The sequence below is a fragment of the Balaenoptera musculus genome, chromosome 6, assembly GCF_009873245.2.
Source record: "Balaenoptera musculus isolate JJ_BM4_2016_0621 chromosome 6, mBalMus1.pri.v3, whole genome shotgun sequence".
Classification (NCBI taxonomy): domain Eukaryota; kingdom Metazoa; phylum Chordata; class Mammalia; order Artiodactyla; family Balaenopteridae; genus Balaenoptera; species Balaenoptera musculus.
In genome coordinates, this window is record NC_045790.1 from 10,863,377 (window position 1) to 10,881,045 (window position 17,669).

A 17,669-nucleotide genomic window follows, 5' to 3' on the forward strand; every position below is an offset into this window, starting at 1 on the left:
CCCCCCCCCAACTCATGGCATGGCAGGCAGGTTGGTGAAAGGACCTTAGATGACACATCGGTAGATCCAAGCTGCCATCCCAGCTCTGGCACTAACAGTGTGTATCTCCCTGACGCTGTAACTCTCCAGCCAAACCCTGGCTTTGAGATAATCCAAAGGCTTTTTTTGGCTGCTCCCCTTGGAGAAGTAACGCCTTGCTTTGTAATGCAAATGAATGAATCTTCACTCTTTCATCGATGTAGCAAACGTTTACTGTACATTTCCTGCAGCCAAGCTCTGTGCTGAACAGAGTTTATAGGTGAACGTGACAGGACTTCAGCCATCAGAGATGGGGACGGGGGTTTGCCAACTAGGACTTGCTTATTTCCTACTATGTGCCAGGCACCGTGCTTGGACCCTTACGCAGGTCATTTCACTTAGTCTGCAAAACAGCCCCATGCGTTGTCCCCATGTCACAGTTGGGGCAATGCCCTCAGAGAGTCTAGAAGGCTTTCTTAAGGTCGTTCAGGTAGAAAGAAGAGTCTTGTATGTGCCAGGCGCCGTTCTAAGCTCTTTACATCTATTGCTGTATTTCACTGATTCTGTGACACACATTTTAACATCTCTGAAATCTGGAAGCCTGTAGCAATATGTATAGCCTGCCACTGTAACTGGCAAAGCCTCTTCCTTCTTAGTAGCATGTAAAATAGTGATGGGCCTTACAAAACAGCGGCTTTTTAGATTTGATGAATTACTGTCCCCCACTTAACAGGTAGTAAGGGGCAGAGCCAGAATTCACACCCAGGTCTGTCTGGCTTCAGACACTTTCGTGCTGACAGCCTAGTGGGAAGGTGGACACAGATGACAACGCAGGGCTGAGACACTCCTTGGGGACCTCTCCACCTACTAAACTATGCAGCAGGGCCACCTGTTCACAAAGCCTTGACCATCCCTTGATTTCCTCTGTTCCCCTTCACCCTCCTCTCTGGCAGGCCTGACTGCTGGTCACCAGGTGTCAAAAGGTAGAGAGGAATCCAACAGTCCTGCTCCTTGGTATTTACCCAAATGAGTTGAAAACTTATGTCTACACAGAAATCTGCACAGGATTGTTTGTAACAGCTTTATTCATAATTCCTTCCGAGAGGTCCTTCAGTGGGTGAATGGATAACTAAACTGTGGTACATCCAGGCAACGGAATATTATTCAGTACTAGAAAGAAATGCACTATCAAGCCATGAAAAGACATGGAGGAACCTTAAATGCATATGACTAAGTGAAAGAGGCCAATCTGAAAAGACTACATACCGTATGATTCCAAGTATATGACATTCTGGGAAGGCCGAAACTATGGAGACAGGAAAAAGATCAGTGGTTGACAGGGGTTAGGGGGTGGGGTGGCAGGTGAATAGACGGAGCACAGGGGATTTTTAGGGCAGTGAAACTGTTCTGTATGATACTGTAATGATGGATACATGTCATTAGACATTCGCCCAAAGCATAGAATGGACAACACCAAGAGTGAACCCTAGTGTAAACTGTCGACTCTGGGTGATCATGACGTGTCATTGTGGGTTCACAGATTACCGCCGTGGTGGAGGTGTTGATAGTGGCCAAGGGGGCTGTGCATGGATGGGGGGTGGTAGGGGATCTATGGGAAATCTTTGTACCTCCTTCTCAATTTTGCTATTAAAAAAAAAAGTCTATTTAAAAAAAAAGGTGGAGAGAAGACGGGTAGGGGTGATAATGGGCAGGGTTGACACCGCGGTTTCTGCTGGCCGCCAGCTCCGCCTCGGTTGTAGCCCCAGCTCCCCTCTCCTATGCCGGGTGGTGGCGGGGAATCGAGGAGGGTCCCTAGGCGGGACCCCACTGTGTCCAGCTCGGGTAGTGACCCCTGACCCTGCGCTGCTCCCGGCAGGTGGCATGGAGGCCTTGATGGTCCGGCTGGTGAACGGCTCGGGCCCACACCAGGGCCGCGTGGAGGTGTACCACGAGCGGCGCTGGGGCACCGTGTGCGATGACGGCTGGGACAAGAAGGACGGGGACGTGGTGTGCCGCACGCTGGGCTTCCCCAGCGCCGAGGACGTGCACCGGACGGCTCAGTTCGGACAAGGTAGGGCACCCGGAGGGGGAGGACGTGGGTGAGGGTCCCGGAGGCCTAGGCCTGCCCTCCTGTCCGGCATCCCCTTGACGGCAGTCCTGCCAGCGTCAGCCGGGCTCTGCCTGGATCCTTCCCGCCAGGACCACGGGATGCTCACGGCCCCCAAGCGAGCTGGTCTGTCTTCAGACAGCTCTGCTTATTAGAACATTCTTCCTTCCCTTGAATTGACTGCCTTTCTTTTTTGGTCTCCTACTGGCCCCCGTTTTCAGCCCTGCATCTCAGGGCTCTTATCTAATCCCACGCCCATTTGTCCTGATTACATTTTTGTTACTATTTAGTGCTTAGATAGCACTGCCTGTGTGCCAGGCTCAGTTCTAAACATGTTAAAATATTCACTCATGTAATCCTTACCACACTAGGAAGCAGGTACAGCTATCATCCCTATTTTCCATATGCGGAAACGGTGGCACAGAGAGGCTGGATACCTTGTCCAAGGTCACACAGCTAGCAAATGGCAGAGCCCAGGTTCAGACCCAAGCAGGTAGCTCGGGAGTCCGTTCTCTTATCCACTCTGCTGGCTGTCCCTGCTCCTCTTTGAGTCTCTTCTTCTTCAGATGAAGATCTCCAAACCCTTCATCTCATCCTCAGAGGAAAAGATTTCGGCAGTCTTCACCATTTTGGTTGCTTTCCTTTGACAGGCTTAGATGGTACAAGAGAGTTTGAAAGAGAGGTGCAGACCCTTCCTGGGCAGACGGCTGATTTGAACCATCTGTCCCTTTCCTATTGCAAAGAGGTTGGCTCTACCCCAGCTCCAGTCTCTATCCGCAGCACTGTGTCTTCCCCTCAGGCTAGTTCTCTGTATTAGTCTGCTCAGCTGCTGTAACAAATACCACAGACTGTAGGACTTAAACTGCAGACATTTATTTTCTCACAGTTCTAGAGGCTAGAAGTCCAAGATCAAGGTGTTGGCAGGTCTGGTTTCTCCTGAGGCCTCTCTCCTTGGCTTGTAGAGGGACACCTTCCCCCTGCGTCCTCACATGGTCATCCCTCTGTGTGGGTCTGTGTCTCTTCCTCTTAGAAGGACACCAGTCATACTGGATTAGGGCCCCTCTAATGACCTCATTTATCTTTATTCACCTTTTTTAAAGGCCCTGTGTCCAAAGACAGGCGCATTCTGAGGTCTTGGGGGTTAGGACTTCCACATAGGAATTTTGGGGGGACACAGTTCAGCCCATAACAATTCAGCTACACATCCACAGCACACCACACGTTCACACTCAAATATAAATACTCACCGTCACACATGCTTTGTCCTTCATCGGACCTCGAACTCAGAGAAACCTGTGTTGACTCACAACTAAAACAGTGGTCCCACCTGCTTGAAGACAGTGCTCCCTGCACCTGTATAATAATGTGCTGCCCCTGACTGTGTGATCTCGTTGTCCCTCCACCCTGGATCTTGGTGTCCCATCTATAACTTAAAGGGGCTTACAGACTCTGTGATGTGCCTTCCAGCTTGGGCCCCTGGAATGTGAAATACTTCTGCTCACCTGTCACGAGGACCTGCATTCTGGCAGGTGCGGGGAGGGATTTGGACTGACCCACTCACGCTCAGTTGCCAGGTCCCCTGGTGACCTGTGGGGGGACCGCTGGCCCCGCTATGGAGGCTACTGTGTCATGGAGCATTTGCCGTCCTACCTGAGACCGTGGCGGCCCAGCCCACTGTGCTAAATGGTAAAGGGCCTCATGGTGAGAGGAGGGGCATCGTTTTCAGATGGGGACATAGAGCCGGGTCACATCCCGACTGGCCGTGGAACCCTCCGCTCCTCACAGCTGCCTTTCTTCTCGCGCCCACTTTGGACTGCCACAATCCTGGCTCAGAATCTTGTTGCCTAGACCTCAGTCACTGTTGCAGACTGAATGTTTGTGTCTCCTGCCCCCCCAAATTCGTATGTTGGAATCCTCAGCCCCAATGTGATGGTATCAAAAGGTGGGGCCTTTGGGGGGTGATCAGGTCATGAGCAGAGCCCTCATAATGGGACTGGTGCCCTTATAAAAGGGACCTCAGAGAGCTCCCTCCTGCTTCCGTGAGGACATACAGTAGCCTACAAGCCGGAAGAGGGCCCTCCCCTAGAACCGGAACATGCAGGCACCCTGATCTTGGACTTGCAGCCTCCAGAACCGTGAGAAATAAATGTCTGTTGTTTACAAGCCACCCAGTCCGAGCAGACAAGACAATCGCACTCACTGAAGTGACTCTTGTGATATGTGTTGTGACAGCTGGCGGAGAGTGGCCAATTGACCCCAGCGTCCTGGCCTCTCGACTTCAAGGCCAGCACGTGGGGAGTTCAAAGGGTCCAGCTCCACGGAGGGCAGCCCACTCGGGGAGAGCGCTTCCCTCCCATCTAAAGCTCTGTGCTGGGTCTCAGCCTGTTTTCTTCAAGGAAAACTGCCATTTCTGTTTGCATGAGGAAGAGAAACAGTGGGAACGGTCCTCGTTTTCCATTTTTGGCTCCAATGAGGGCTTCTCCCTAATAAGTGGAAGTAAACCTTTAGGGGGGAAAATCATAAACTCTTTTAGTGAAGCCACATTAGGTCATTTGAATGTCATGGGCAGGGTTAGCCTAAACCTCTTTCATCCTGCCTTGATTTTTGTATTGTATGGTGTGAAGGGAAGCTCTACAATTGGCACCGGATTTTTTTTTTTTTTTTTTCTGGCCGCACTGCACGGCTTGTGGGATCTTAGTTCCCCGACCAGGGATCGAACCCGGGTCCACGGCAGTGAAAGTGCCGAGTCCTAACCACTGGACCGCTAGGGAATTCCCACCACTCAAGTCTTTAAGCCAGTCAGTGGGAAGCCAGACTCGCTTCCACATCAGCATGAAATTTGCACCGTACTTCTCCATCATCATCCAATAACTTAGGTCACGTGATATTCGAGACCTGGACAGGTAGGCAGGCCAGGTGTTACTCATGGGTGCACAGAGGGAAATGGGGGCCGGGGAAGGGATGGGGCTTGCCTGGCACCCATCCTCCTAGCCCGGCTGCACTCCATTCTTCCCACAGCAGCTTCTGGCACTTTCCATGGGCAGGCACTAGGCTCAGCGCTGGGGCACAGAGTTGAGTCAACCTAGTCTCTGACCTCAGCACATTCAGTTTACAGGGGGAGGCAGACATGTTCACAGGTTCTAAACCGTTGGAAGGGCTTATCCTGCCCTGGCAGCTGGGGGCAGAGGGAGGGGAAGGCCGCCTCTCCCGGCAGCTGGCGGGGTTTGCATCAGGTCCCAACGCCCTTCTGACCACAGCCTCCCGTCATGCAGGTGCCCCGATTCCCAGTCCCGGTCCGCTCACCCTCAGCCTCCGGGAGTCTCCCAAGCCCCCGGCCCCGCTCTCCATCCACTCTGTTTCTCTTCCGGCTGTGCTTCCTGCCCTGCCAGCCAGGACTGCAGACTCGTCCCTCCTCCACCCTCACCCACTCCCGTGTCCCTTATCTGCTGGGTCCCTGAGTCTTAACAGATGCTACCAGTGTCAACGTCTCTGGTCCCTTGACTCTGTCCCCTCCTCTCTGTTCCCCCTGCTCTTGCCTTAGGAGCTCGGGCTGGGTAGAGCAGTGGCTAGGAGCTCAAGCTCTGGGTCAAAGCCAGGCTAGCATCCCATATGTGCCACTTACTAGCTGGTGACCTGGAGCAGATTTCTTAACCTCTCCAGGCTTCAGTCCCTCCACTTGTGCAGGATGATTGCAAACTCGAAGTGAGATCACATACGGTGAGCAGTTAGCACATTGCAGGCCCTGCGGTGCACATTTATTTGCTGCTTGTTGGGTGGAGATGGGGGCGTCCTCCATGAGCTGCTTTCCACACTGCTGCCCCCTGGCCCCTCCAGGGTGCCTCCTTTGCCTTCCTCCTCCTGGCTGCCAGGGATCTTTCTAAAATGAGCTCCTGCCTCTGTCACTCCCCTGCCCGATGCTCAGTGGGTCTTTTCTGCTCTCAGGATCAAATTTGGTTTCCTTAGCTTAGTGCCCAAGGCCAGTCCTCACACGCCTCCCACCTCTGGTGGCACATCCCTTAGCTGCGTGCGCCCACGTGTGGTCTCTGAGCTCACACAGCTGTTTCCCGGCTCCGTATCCTCTCACGTGCTGTTCCTTGGGTCTGGAACGCCTTTCCCTCCTCTTCACCTAGCTAATTCCCCCTCAGCTTTTAAAGTCAGCTCAACGATCACCTCCTGAGGGGAGCTTTGCCACTCCACCCCAGCCCGTGATGTAGGTACCCCCTCTGCTCCCGTGGCATCTTCTGTGCGTACCTCTCACACGCTCCTGATCGCTGAGGTATGTGGGAACACCTTGAGGGCAGAGCTCCAAAACCCAGGACTGTGCCTGGGATGTGATAGGTACTGGATAAATGTGGGAGGGAGGGAGGAGGGACAGGAGGAGGGGGCGAGGAAAGAAGGAAGGAAGGAACTTCTGTGCCTGCCAAACCTGCGTCCTCCCCAGAGTCATACAAGAAACTGCCACACCCTGGCAGTGCTCTCTGTGGTCTGGAACCATAAAAGTTTTCCTGGACAGGGCTCAATAATTGAATTATCAGTTTCCCTGGGAAAAAAGCAAGGAAAGACCCAAATGAGAAAGACTTGGAGATTTTTTTTTTTAATTTTAAATTGGTCCAAGAGCTGTTGGAGAGGGAATGAGTGCAGCTCAGGAAGATGGAGGGTGATGGCTGGAACAAGGGTCCAGGAGGAGATGGACGGGGTGAGACCACCATAGCACCGCTGGGAAATTAGTCCTGTACCCGCCAAGAAAATCTTTCTTTGAGACAGAGAGACAGACAAAAGGAGCTGAGGATGGGTACAAACGCATACAGATTTGTAGGTGGGAGTGGGTGGACGGAATTGGGAGTGTTCTCTTTTAATTAAATTATTAGCATCTTTTTGCCCTTTTTTTCTAAGATAAAATTCAAATACTGGGAGGTGGCTTAGTGCAAGGGTCAGCAAACATTCAAGGGCCAGGGAGTAAATATTTTGGGTTTTGTGGGCCAGATGGTCGCTCTCACAACTACTCAGCTCTGTAGTTGTAAGCATAAAAGCAACTACAGACAAAATGTAATCAGACTGGGGGCGGGGAGGCTCCGTGTTCCAATAAAACTTTATTTACAAAAGCAGGCAGTAGGTCGAATTGGGTTTGCAGCCTCCTGGCTTAGTGATCTGTGCTGTATGCCGTGTATGTGGTTCTATAAGGAATGGGGACTGGACTGGACGTCAGAGGCCTGGGTCATGACCTCATCCCCTTAATAGTCATGGGACAGGTCACTTAACCTTTCTGGGGCCTTAGTTTTCCTACCTCTTAAATATCTGTTTGATAGCCATCCTGCCTGTCCCTGTGTGAGGCTCAGATGGCAGCCTGCAGGAATCAGTGTAATTCATTCTGATCTCAGAGAGACAGCAGTGACTGGTGGCTTGAAGCAGGATCTTAGTTCCCTGCCCAGGAACCGAACCTGGGTAGCCTAGATGAAAACCAGGAATCCTAGCCGCTAGACCACCAGGGGCCAGAGGCTAGAAGCTAAGTGGCCCTGGCTCTTGCCCCCATTTGAAAGCAAGAATGTTTCAGGGAGGCAAAAACTGTAAAAACAGGTACAAAGTTTATTATTAGAGACACAGCACGACAAGTGGGAGAGCACACAGAGAAACAGTTTGTTAGAGACTGAAGCAAGGCAGAGATACACACCTGGAGAGAAAGGGTGTGGGCGTCCTCTAATGAGGAGCGCAGTAAAAAGGTGATTTAAATCATGTATTTAGGACAGTCCTTCCGGGTCTTTGTTTACCTTTGGCCAATTTCTTGTTTCTTATTCCACACCTGACCTGTCCTAGGACTCTCCCCAACATGCATGCTAACTTTTTGCTAAGATGGATCCCACTGCAGAGGCCTATGGGGGTCTTGGCATCACCTATTATGGGCTGGCACCCCCTCCTTTTTGACCCCCAAGGAACCTTTCTGTGCCTGTGCAGTCAGGGAGTTTTTCTTAACCTCAGGAGTAGTCATCTTATCTCTTTACTTCAGCAGAGCTCAGTTTTTGCCACTAACTTTGTCCTTGGAGTGTCTGGGGGAAAACAAAGCTTCAATTTTACTGCCCTTGACAAACACCAGCTGTCCAGGCCAGGGGCCCATCTACTTCCTACCTCAATTCCTTCTATCAATATTACTCAAATAAACATGGAGCAGCTCAAGTGTTTGTTCCATGAAGCAGAGATTTTTGTTTTGTTTTTATACAATTTTGAAAGGTTGCTTTCCCTTTACAGTTATAACAAAATATTGGCTCTACTCCCCATGTTACATATTGGGTTGGCCAAAAAATTCGTTCAGTTTTAAGTAAAAATAAAAGACACATTTTTCATTTTCACAAAGAACTTTATTGAACAACGTTTTCACTAACCAAACGAACTTGTTGGCCAACCCAGTAATACATCCTTCAGCTTATCTTACAGCCAATAGTTTGTACCTCCCAGTTCCCCACCCCTGTTTTGCTCCTCCCCTCCCACTGGTAACCACTAATTTGTTCTCTATATCTGTGAGTCTGCTTCTTTTTGGTTATATTCACTAGTTTGTTGCAGTTTTTAGATTCCACTTATAAGTGATATCATACAGTATTTGTCTGTCTCTGTCTGACTTATTTCACTTAGAATAATGCCCTCCAAGTTCATTAATGTTTTGCTGCAAATGGCAAAATTTCATTCTTTTTTTATAGCTGCGTAATATTCCATTGTATATATATACCACAGCTTCTTTATCTATTCATCTGTTGATGGACACTTAGGTTGCTTCCGTATCTTGGCAATTGTAAATAATGCTGCTATGAACACTGGGGGGCATGTTATCTTTCAAATTAGTGTTTTTGGTTTTTTTTCAGATATGTACCCAGGAGTGGGATTGCTGGGTCATACAATAGTTCTGTTTTTAGTTTTTTGAGAAGTCTCCATACTGTTCTCCACAGTGACTACACCGGTTTACATTCCCACCAGCAGTGTTTTTCTTTAATTATTTTTTGTGCATTGATGTAGTCCATACACCCAGAATAGTGCTGAGCATGGAGTAGACTCTTAAATACTTGTTGAATGAATGAATGAATAAGGATAAAATAAAATCTCCACTTACGCATCCCAACAATATCACCTTCCAACAGCTCTAAGTGTCAGAAGACCTGGCCTCTAGTCCCAGGTTTTCCTCCTCAAGGTAAAAACCTCACCCTATTGTTTCATTTTTCTGACTGTACAGTGGGGAGCAGAGTACCCCCTTCCCTGCTTACCTGATGGGGCATGTTATGGAGCTCACAGAGAGACTGGTGTAGAGCAGCAGACCTAACCTAGAGCAGGGCTTCTCGGACGGACCTGAATGCATGCCTGAATCTAGGAGATCTTGTTAAGATGCAGACCCTGATTCGGGTCCGGATGGGCCCAAGACTCTGTGTTGCTAACAACCTCCCAGGTGATACTGATTTCCTGGTCCTTGGGCCACACGTTGAGTATCAGGTGTCAGCTCTAAAGCTAAAAGGATGATTGGCACCTGGAGTCATGGACGTGCGAGCCCCTCTGACATGGCAAGGAGCAGAAACAGTCTTCGGGTTAATAGGCCCTTCAGCGATGTCCCAGTAACTGTAGATATTCAGTGCTGCTGATTTAACAACGCTTTTCTCATTTTATTAGCTTTTCCATGACTGAACGTTAGCCAGAACTCCCTAGCCAAACACCAGCTAGAGTTTGGAGTCTCGTGATCCTGTGTATGCATTTGGGCTCGTAACCTTGGGGCCTGTTCTGTATTTGTCGGTCTCCTTCATTTGCTTCTTTATTTGTTTTGGATGTGACTAATCCCACAGAGCTCTTGGGCCTGTAGCCCAAGGAAGGGTAATTTGTAAACTGATGTGTTTTCCAGGAGACATTTAATCTGAGAATTTTTGCTCGGCCTCAAAGGGCTTATTGTGTAAGAGGCACACTGTATCCGGCTAGGGAAGAGGCTCTGATGAAGAAATAACATCCAGAAAGACAGCAGAAGGAGGCCTCTCCTCCCAGCTCTGTTCCTGAATTCACTGCTTGGTATTCCCATGACAACAGATGCTGAAAATCTCGGCATAAAAAATATGTCCAAACCGCTTAGTTCGTGCGGTGGATTTCGTGGGCAGCAAAATGGTTTAGGTGTTCCCTTGATGCTCTTTGTAAAGGGATTTCCCATGCAATCCAAGGGTGAGTGACAGTTTGAAGGGTTTTAATAATTAGTCCTGACAATTCCTCCAAAAGGAGAGGTTGTCTGGCTGCTGAGAGTTGGGACAGGGAGGAGATGGGGGTAGGGTCAGGGTATAGTACTAATACCTGAGCTACCTTTTGTATAGGCTTTTGGTGCACTTGAAAGCCCTTTAAAATACACGAACTGGGAATTCCCTGGTGGTCCAGGGGTTAGGACTCTGTGCTCTCACTGGCGAGGGCCAGGGTTCAATCCCTGGTCGGGGAACTAAGATCCCACAAGCCACACGGTGTGGCCAAAAAAAAAAAAAAAAAAAAAAAATTCTCTTGGGACGTCCCTGGTGGTCCAGTGGTTAAGACCCCGCCCTTCCAATGCAGGGGGCGCAGGTTCTGTCCCTGGTTGGGGAACTCAGATCCCACATGCCATGCAGTGTGGCCAAGAAAACACAAAAAACAAAATACAGGAATACAAGTTACCTCATTGAACTTGCCCAGGTTGACCCAGTCAGTAATGTTGGAACCCAGTTTATGACCTTTGACCCCATGAGTTTTGGTGCCGGCTCGTAGACCTAACAAGTCAGGGTGCTGGAGTGACCAGCCATCCCGGTTTACCCAGAACCTACCCAGCTTTAGCACGAAAAGTCTCATATTTCGGGAATCCCTTCCTGGTTTTACAACTGAAATGGTCTTCCTAGATGGGGCTGAGACTTGAATTGAGATTTATTCTACTTATTGTAAAGCCCTATTTCTGCTGTACCTAGTTCTGCTTCTCAAACTTCAATGCAGAACCACTTGCTTCAAATGTAGATTCTGATTCAGTAGGTCTTGGGTGGGGCCTGAGGTTCTGCAGGTTTGACAAGCTCTGGGGAATGCTGATGCTACTGGGCCAGGACCACGCTTTGAGTAGCGAAGCTCTGAGCTACTGCTTCCACGGGAGATGGGAGCCCTAAAGCTCAGGCATCCTTCCAGAGGGCTCCCAAGTGAGCTCCCACCACTGGAGACCTTCCTTGGCCATCAGCCCAGAGGGCCCACCTGAACCAGGGGCGATGGCCCTGCCAGTTCATCAGCGGGGGCTCTAGGTGACTCCTCCCCTCTCCACTGACCCCTCTGACCCCAGACAAGCCCTCTCCATTCCCTTGGAGCCTCACGCAGCTGCTCTATTCCCTTGACATTCAGTAAGAGACCTCAGTGCCGAGTTTATGTCTCTTGAGACTCAGGTACAATCTTGGGAAAGCCAGCTAAAGGCTCCCCTGCATGGGCATCTTCAGACCAGTAGGCTGGTCCCCTTAAGAGCTGAGTTAACAAACAGGCAAAACTCAGCTAGATTGTCTTAGGGACCTTGTATTTTGGGAACTTGACCTAATTACTTGTGGTTAGGGATGCTTCTGCCTGTCATTACATAGATGTCTGGTTATAATGCTAAATTCTGGGATCCCCTGTCATTCCAAGTACCACTGTTTTGAGCTCATAGAAAGAGACCGCCTGCTTTAAATTTCAAAAGATTGAAGGTAATGTTGGTACTGACATACTTGAGATACTTATGGGGCACTGGATCTGTCCAACCCAGGGTCTGTCTGACATTGTCCTTCTGATTAGGCCCTGTCTGAATATTCATCAACAAATGCCGCAAGATATCGTATCTCAAAAGCTATGAAGTGTCTCATATAAAGCGTGGCCTGGGAGGCAGCAAGACTTGGGCCTGAGTTCAGACTCTGCCACTTACAAGCTGAGCAACCTTGCACCAGTTGCCTTCTGAGCCTCAGTTTTCCCATCTAGGAAAAGGGTTTATTCATGGCTATCTCACAGCACCATGGTGAGAATGGACGAAGATCGTATGTGTGAGATGCTGACACGTAGGGGCTACTCAGTAAATACCACCATCTCCACTGTCAATTATTCTTATTCTGCCCTCAAGAAACTGAGCCTAGAAAAGAAGTATTTGGTCTCAGTGGAGTGGAGAAGGCAGATGGGAACCACTAGATTTGAGAACTGACAGCAGAGCTCGGGACAGCCGGGTCAAGGACAGACAGCAGTGTTCCTGTCTGTCCTGCCCTCCTGCATCTCCGCTAAGAAATCGTGTTGACTTGTCTCCACAGGCACAGGGAGGATTTGGATGGATGATGTCGCCTGCAAGGGCACGGAGGAAAGCATCTTCCGCTGCAGCTTCTCCAAATGGGGGGTGACAAACTGCGGACACGCTGAGGATGCTGGAGTGACATGCAAGAGACCCTGACAGTGGGCACAGCCCAAGGTCCGGACCCAGCTGCCAAGCCTCCTTCCTGCATTCCTGGGGTGGGGGCATTGCTCGGGGCTCCCCTGACCATGCCTCCCCGCCCAGCACCCCCAGACCCCCGGATTCCCATCCCAGGACCCATGGTGGCCTGTCATCCTCCTCCCCTTGGACATCTTTTCCAAAGTACAACTCTGGGATCTACTGCCTGTCTCTCCCTTCCACCAGAGTTCCTGCATGGAGCCCTGGTCAACTGGATCGCCATTTTGCTGAGTCTTCTAAACACCATGCGTCAGGCCTCCGTATCCATGTTCTCTGTGGTCTGTCAGTTACAGATAAATGTTGGCCACAAATGCATCCATGAAGATGGGAGGGAGGCATCCCAGATCGTTTACTCTGCAGATCATTCCCAAACCTCAGGCCAAGAGTTTTGACCAGCCAGAGACAATACTGAGTGATTCATTTTCCCCCTTTACTCTGCCTCTGCACAGCGTTTGTTAGTTGGGGGAAGTGACATAGAGGAGAGGCCAGCTGTAGGAGCCAGAGGGAAATGCAAGTCTCCTGCAGGAACCAGTCTGGATTCAGAGAAGAGGAGTGAAAGGAACATTTATTGAGTGACTGCCACGCATGCTATTGCATAGTATCTTGGGTGCTAAATTCATTTAACACTTTGCAGCATTCCTATAAGTCATGTTAGTGTGGGTACCACGTCACCTCCAGGTAGCATTCAACTGACCCCTTCGCCTGACCTATCAGTCAGATCGAGAATGACTGAGACCACTGTCGCTACCTGAACTTTCCTGTGTCTTCGCCAGGCTCAAGCAAGAAGCTTGGGTGCAGGACGGGTGCGACTAGAAGGTTACATACTCCAAACCCCACAGGGTGTGAGTTCAAGGTCAGACAGGACTGGCTTCCAGGGCAACCATCCACACAGGAGGAAAGCTGATTTGGAGGGTGACATGGGGACTGTCTGGGTTAAACCAAGATCAACCCTCAGTTATCTAGCAGTCAGGGTTAAAGCTATGTCGCCTGTGTCTCAGAGCTGTTTGGAGGTGATGATTTTGAACCTTCCAGACCTCTTTGGGTGTCATCCTGTGGTCAGGAGAACACATGTCCTGATGGAGCCTATAAGAGTGAAAGGAGGGGACTTCCCTGGTGGCGCAGTGGTTAAGACTCTGCGCTCCCAATGCAGGGGGCCCGGGTTCGATCCCTGGTCAGGGAACTAGATCCCACATGCGTGCCGCAACTAAGGAGCCCACGTGCCGCAACTAAGGAGCCAGCGAGCCGCAACTAAGGAGGCCGCGAGCCTCAACTAAGGAGCCCGCCTGGCTCAACTGAGACCCAGTGCAACCAAATAAATAAATAAATAAATATTAAAAGAAAAAAAAAAAGATTGAAAGGAAATGAGGATTCCCTACAATCTCTGGGGGAAGAAGAGGCCATGGGCCTTTGCAAGTCCTCAATCTGTACCCCTTTCCTAGTGATGGGGAGATCATATTCTACTTTTGACACGAGGAGGAGGTCAGATTGGGCCATATATGTGTTCTAGGCCTGGGGACCTACATGGTAGCAAGTGAGTGCAGACCCTCCTCCCTTGAGGGAGCCACAAACTCTGTCAGGCCTCGGATACACGATCACCTGTCCTATCTGGTGAGCACCGCTTGCCTGGGGAAGGTGACAGCTGGGACCCTCTGGGTGTAAGACCAGCAAAGTTCCTGGCTGACAACTAAACCAATATGTGCTATTGGTTGTTCTTTGCTTACCATATGCTTGTTATTCATTAATGTCCTAATGATCAGAGACTCTCCTTCTGGCTAACGGCTATGTTTACGTAACGCGCACGTACTCATGCATCTTTTCCCAGAGCCAATATATGTACGCATATATGAACACAGCACTCTTTACTATAAATAGCTCAGCACACTACAGAGTTTGCATTAAAAAAGAAAATACTCAAGGTGGAAAGATGTCACGTTGAACGATATAAATTCCCAAGTCCGTTCTGGCAAAGAATCCAGTTATCCTACCAATGAAGACCCACATAACTTTCTTACTTGGTCTTTTCATTCGGGAAAATACAAGTCTTGCTTTACATCAGAGAAAAACAATGGTGATAAGTGTTTGAACCTTAAAATAAAAGTCTACTAGTTTACATTCCTACTTAAGAGGACATGGAAATAACCATGGACCTGTATTTCAGGGACTAAAGGATATTAGGCCAGGCCTAAAATACATCAGACCTTTTATAAGAAAGAATTTCAATAAAGCTAAAAACATGTTGCTAACAAGCTTCCCCTCATATTCTTTCTCATGAAAACCCAGTGAGCGTGGGGAGGACGGGTGAAAATTGGATCGTCCGATAATTTTTCAGCGGGAATTGGTAGAATGGGTGGCTTATGAGAAGCTGTCTTAATACTTCCGGAGGACAATAATAAACACAGTCTAGAGCAAGAACATGGTGGCACATGATGTCTTAAGCCCTATTCGGTAACCTAAGGAAAGGGCCCCAAGCAGCAGAACAATAATCACGGCCCAGCTTGTAAGAGAATTGCTTTCATAGTCATTAAAGGAAAGAACACCTATTTCCTCACTTCTCCAGAGTTCTTACTTGGGGATGTGCTTTCATCCGGAGTTCCATTCACAGATAAGAAGACCGTCCAGAGTTGGGTACAACGTCTGTGAAGTCACTGGGCCTCATCACCCAGTGAGAGGTATGAACTCCCAGGCACAGGACCCAGGGCGAGTGTGGGGATGGCCCAGGTCACCGCCTAGTCCTGGCCACAAACTCATAGCTGCACCTGTGGGGAAATCTAATGGCCCAAGCTTCCTGTAGGCCATAAAAATTTGCCAAAGGAAGTCAACAGAGTAAAGTGGACTTTCTGGAAATGCACAAAGGAGGCATCCTGGTTTTCTCCTCTAAAAAGTCCGGTGATACCCACCCCCAAATCACTGTGGTTCCCGTTCTATATTCAGTCCCATGGAGAAGGGCGGTGGCCTTTCTTCTTCTCCACTCTAATGTCTACAAGGCACTGCTTTTCCCTGGTCTCAGATACCTGAGAACTGACCTTTGGCTCCTTCGTGTGTTGAGGTCAAGCCAGCCACTCTAGTGGGTTTGGAATTATGGAAAGGAGTTACACCGTTCTCCACCATAGGCACTGTGGTTCCTTCAGCTACATTGTTTTCTGACAGTTACTCTAACATTTCTGTAAGATGTCAGCTGTGTGAATCACTTGTCTTTCTCTTCTTAGAAGCGCTCTCCCTTCAACCCTCCATAGAACACCTTTCCCTTCCTTTTCCTCTCCTTCTCCTCCACCTTTCGCTTCTGGGAGCTGAGATGGGTTCTGACTGACTGGAGCTTTGTTATCGAATCCTCTCCACCAGCTCACCCCCCAGTTAGAATAGGCTAAGGAGCTTTCTGGGAGGACCCTCAGTCCCCCAGGTCACCCTCCCACCCTGGCTGGAGGGAACTTGAACGATTCCCAGCTCTGCATGAGCTCTGGTAATGATGCTTTCCTCAGAAGTTGTTCTAGCTGGCCTCCTGGGGTTCACACAGATTGGTATTCAGCAGACAACTCAAGGGAACCCTATGCACCTTTCTGGAAATTTCTCTGCGTAGCTCCCTACTCTCGGATACTGTGCCCTGCAAATTTCAGCCACCTTGGCCTACCCAATCTCCTATCTCTTTCTCCTCACCTCAGCGAGTTTGCCACTTGGCCGCAGTCAGCAGGGAACCTAGGCCAGGGGAGGCTCACCTCACTTGCTGTCTTTTTCTCAAGGAGCACAGACTTATGCTACCTGTGGTCCAAAGTCTGAAAATATTTTGTCAAGTATTTTGGACAATTTTCTAGTTATGACAGAAGGAGGATATTTCTGGTAAGGACTCTCTCACGGCCCAAAGCGGAAGTCTGCCCTGTGGGTATTTTCTGGTGGGAGAGAATCATAAGGGAAGAGCCTTCGTGGTTAGAACCCAGCACAACATGAGGATCTGGCGGAGACTAGTTCTGGAGAGAGGCTCTCCAGGTGGGGAGAGGGCTTCCCTGTCACATTCTCTCACGGCCCCCGACCACTCAGACTCCTTCCAAAGGTCAGCTCCCCGGGGCTCTTGCATGTTTCTCCTCAGTACTTGGCCCAGTTAAACTAAGGATGAGCAACGAGGAAGTAATTTCAGAAAAAGACAAACAGCTTTAAAACAGACAAGTCTCCAAAACGGAAGTCTTAGATCCTTCAATAACTGCTTGAGTTGTGGTCCCCAAGAGCTGGTAAAAATGTCCTGGCTCCTCGCCTGGCCCGCTTCCCTCTCAGCCCCTGCCTGTGTCCACATCATGGGTGCTTTCTCATTTCCCATCTTGTTCTCCTCAACAAGCAGAAAAGAGTGCACTGGCCCTGTTGCCTTCAGGACTGCAGTCACTGAGAGCTCATTCTGGGCCCAGGGGAAGACCTCATCTTTCTGCTGCTGATGGATACAGATCACTTTAACAGGCACAACGGATCACCTTTCTCTCCCAGTGGAAACCCAGGGCAATGGTTCTGACAAAATTCTTGCCCTTCCTTCATCTGCATGTTCACTTAATCCATGATTATTGAGTCTCTACCACGTGAAAGGCCCAGACCAGGTATGGGAGATATAGGACCAGACTGATTTGGTCCCTGCCCTCAGGGAGCTTACCTTCTAGCTCTTATATCCTTTTCACAGGCTTTCAGTGTAACATTAACCACACAAGAACAATAATATCTAACAGGAAATGCCCAGGTGAGGGGACAGTGGTTGCCTGCCATGCTACTTATACAAAACACAAATAGGTCAATTGTTTTTAAAAAAAATCATCTTCGTTGCTAATGCGTTAACAACAGCATAGGTGGCTCTGGTTATGCAAATAATCAACAAATAGGAAATGAGGATGATTGCACACTAAGTACATATGCCCATTCATTCCAAATAGCAGTAGATAAGCGGAAACAATAGCTAACATCCCTTTAGCATTTAACGTGGGACAGGTTCTCCAGGCTTTACAAGAATGAACTCCTTGAATCTTTACAACCACTGGTTCTGTTCTAATCATTCCAGTTCTGTGGGGGAGACTCGGGCACTGAGAAGATCACACAGTAAATGAAGAAGTTAGGACTTGAATCCAAGAAGTCTTA

At 49.4% G+C, this 17,669-nt stretch overlaps 1 protein-coding gene across 1 annotated transcript; it reads left to right on the plus strand.

Annotated features, from left to right (window-relative positions):
- Positions 1-1,900: 1,900 nt before the first annotated feature.
- On the plus strand, positions 1,901-13,734 carry LOC118896327 (scavenger receptor class A member 5-like). The gene is made up of 2 exons (XM_036854115.1): positions 1,901-2,089; positions 12,394-13,734. The coding sequence occupies exons 1-2, from the start codon at positions 1,912-1,914 to the stop codon at positions 12,528-12,530; spliced, it is 315 nt and encodes a 104-aa protein (XP_036710010.1). The 5' UTR covers positions 1,901-1,911; the 3' UTR covers positions 12,531-13,734.
- The last annotated feature ends 3,935 nt before the right edge of the window (positions 13,735-17,669 follow it).

Excerpts from the sequence above, each read along its gene's own strand:
- LOC118896327 (XM_036854115.1), top strand. The coding sequence starts at position 1,912 with ATGGTCCGGCTGGTGAACGGCTCGGGCCCACACCAGGGCCGCGTGGAG. Across the intron at positions 2,090-12,393 it reads GACGGCTCAGTTCGGACAAG|GCACAGGGAGGATTTGGATG; the intron begins GTAGGGCACCCG and ends TTGTCTCCACAG.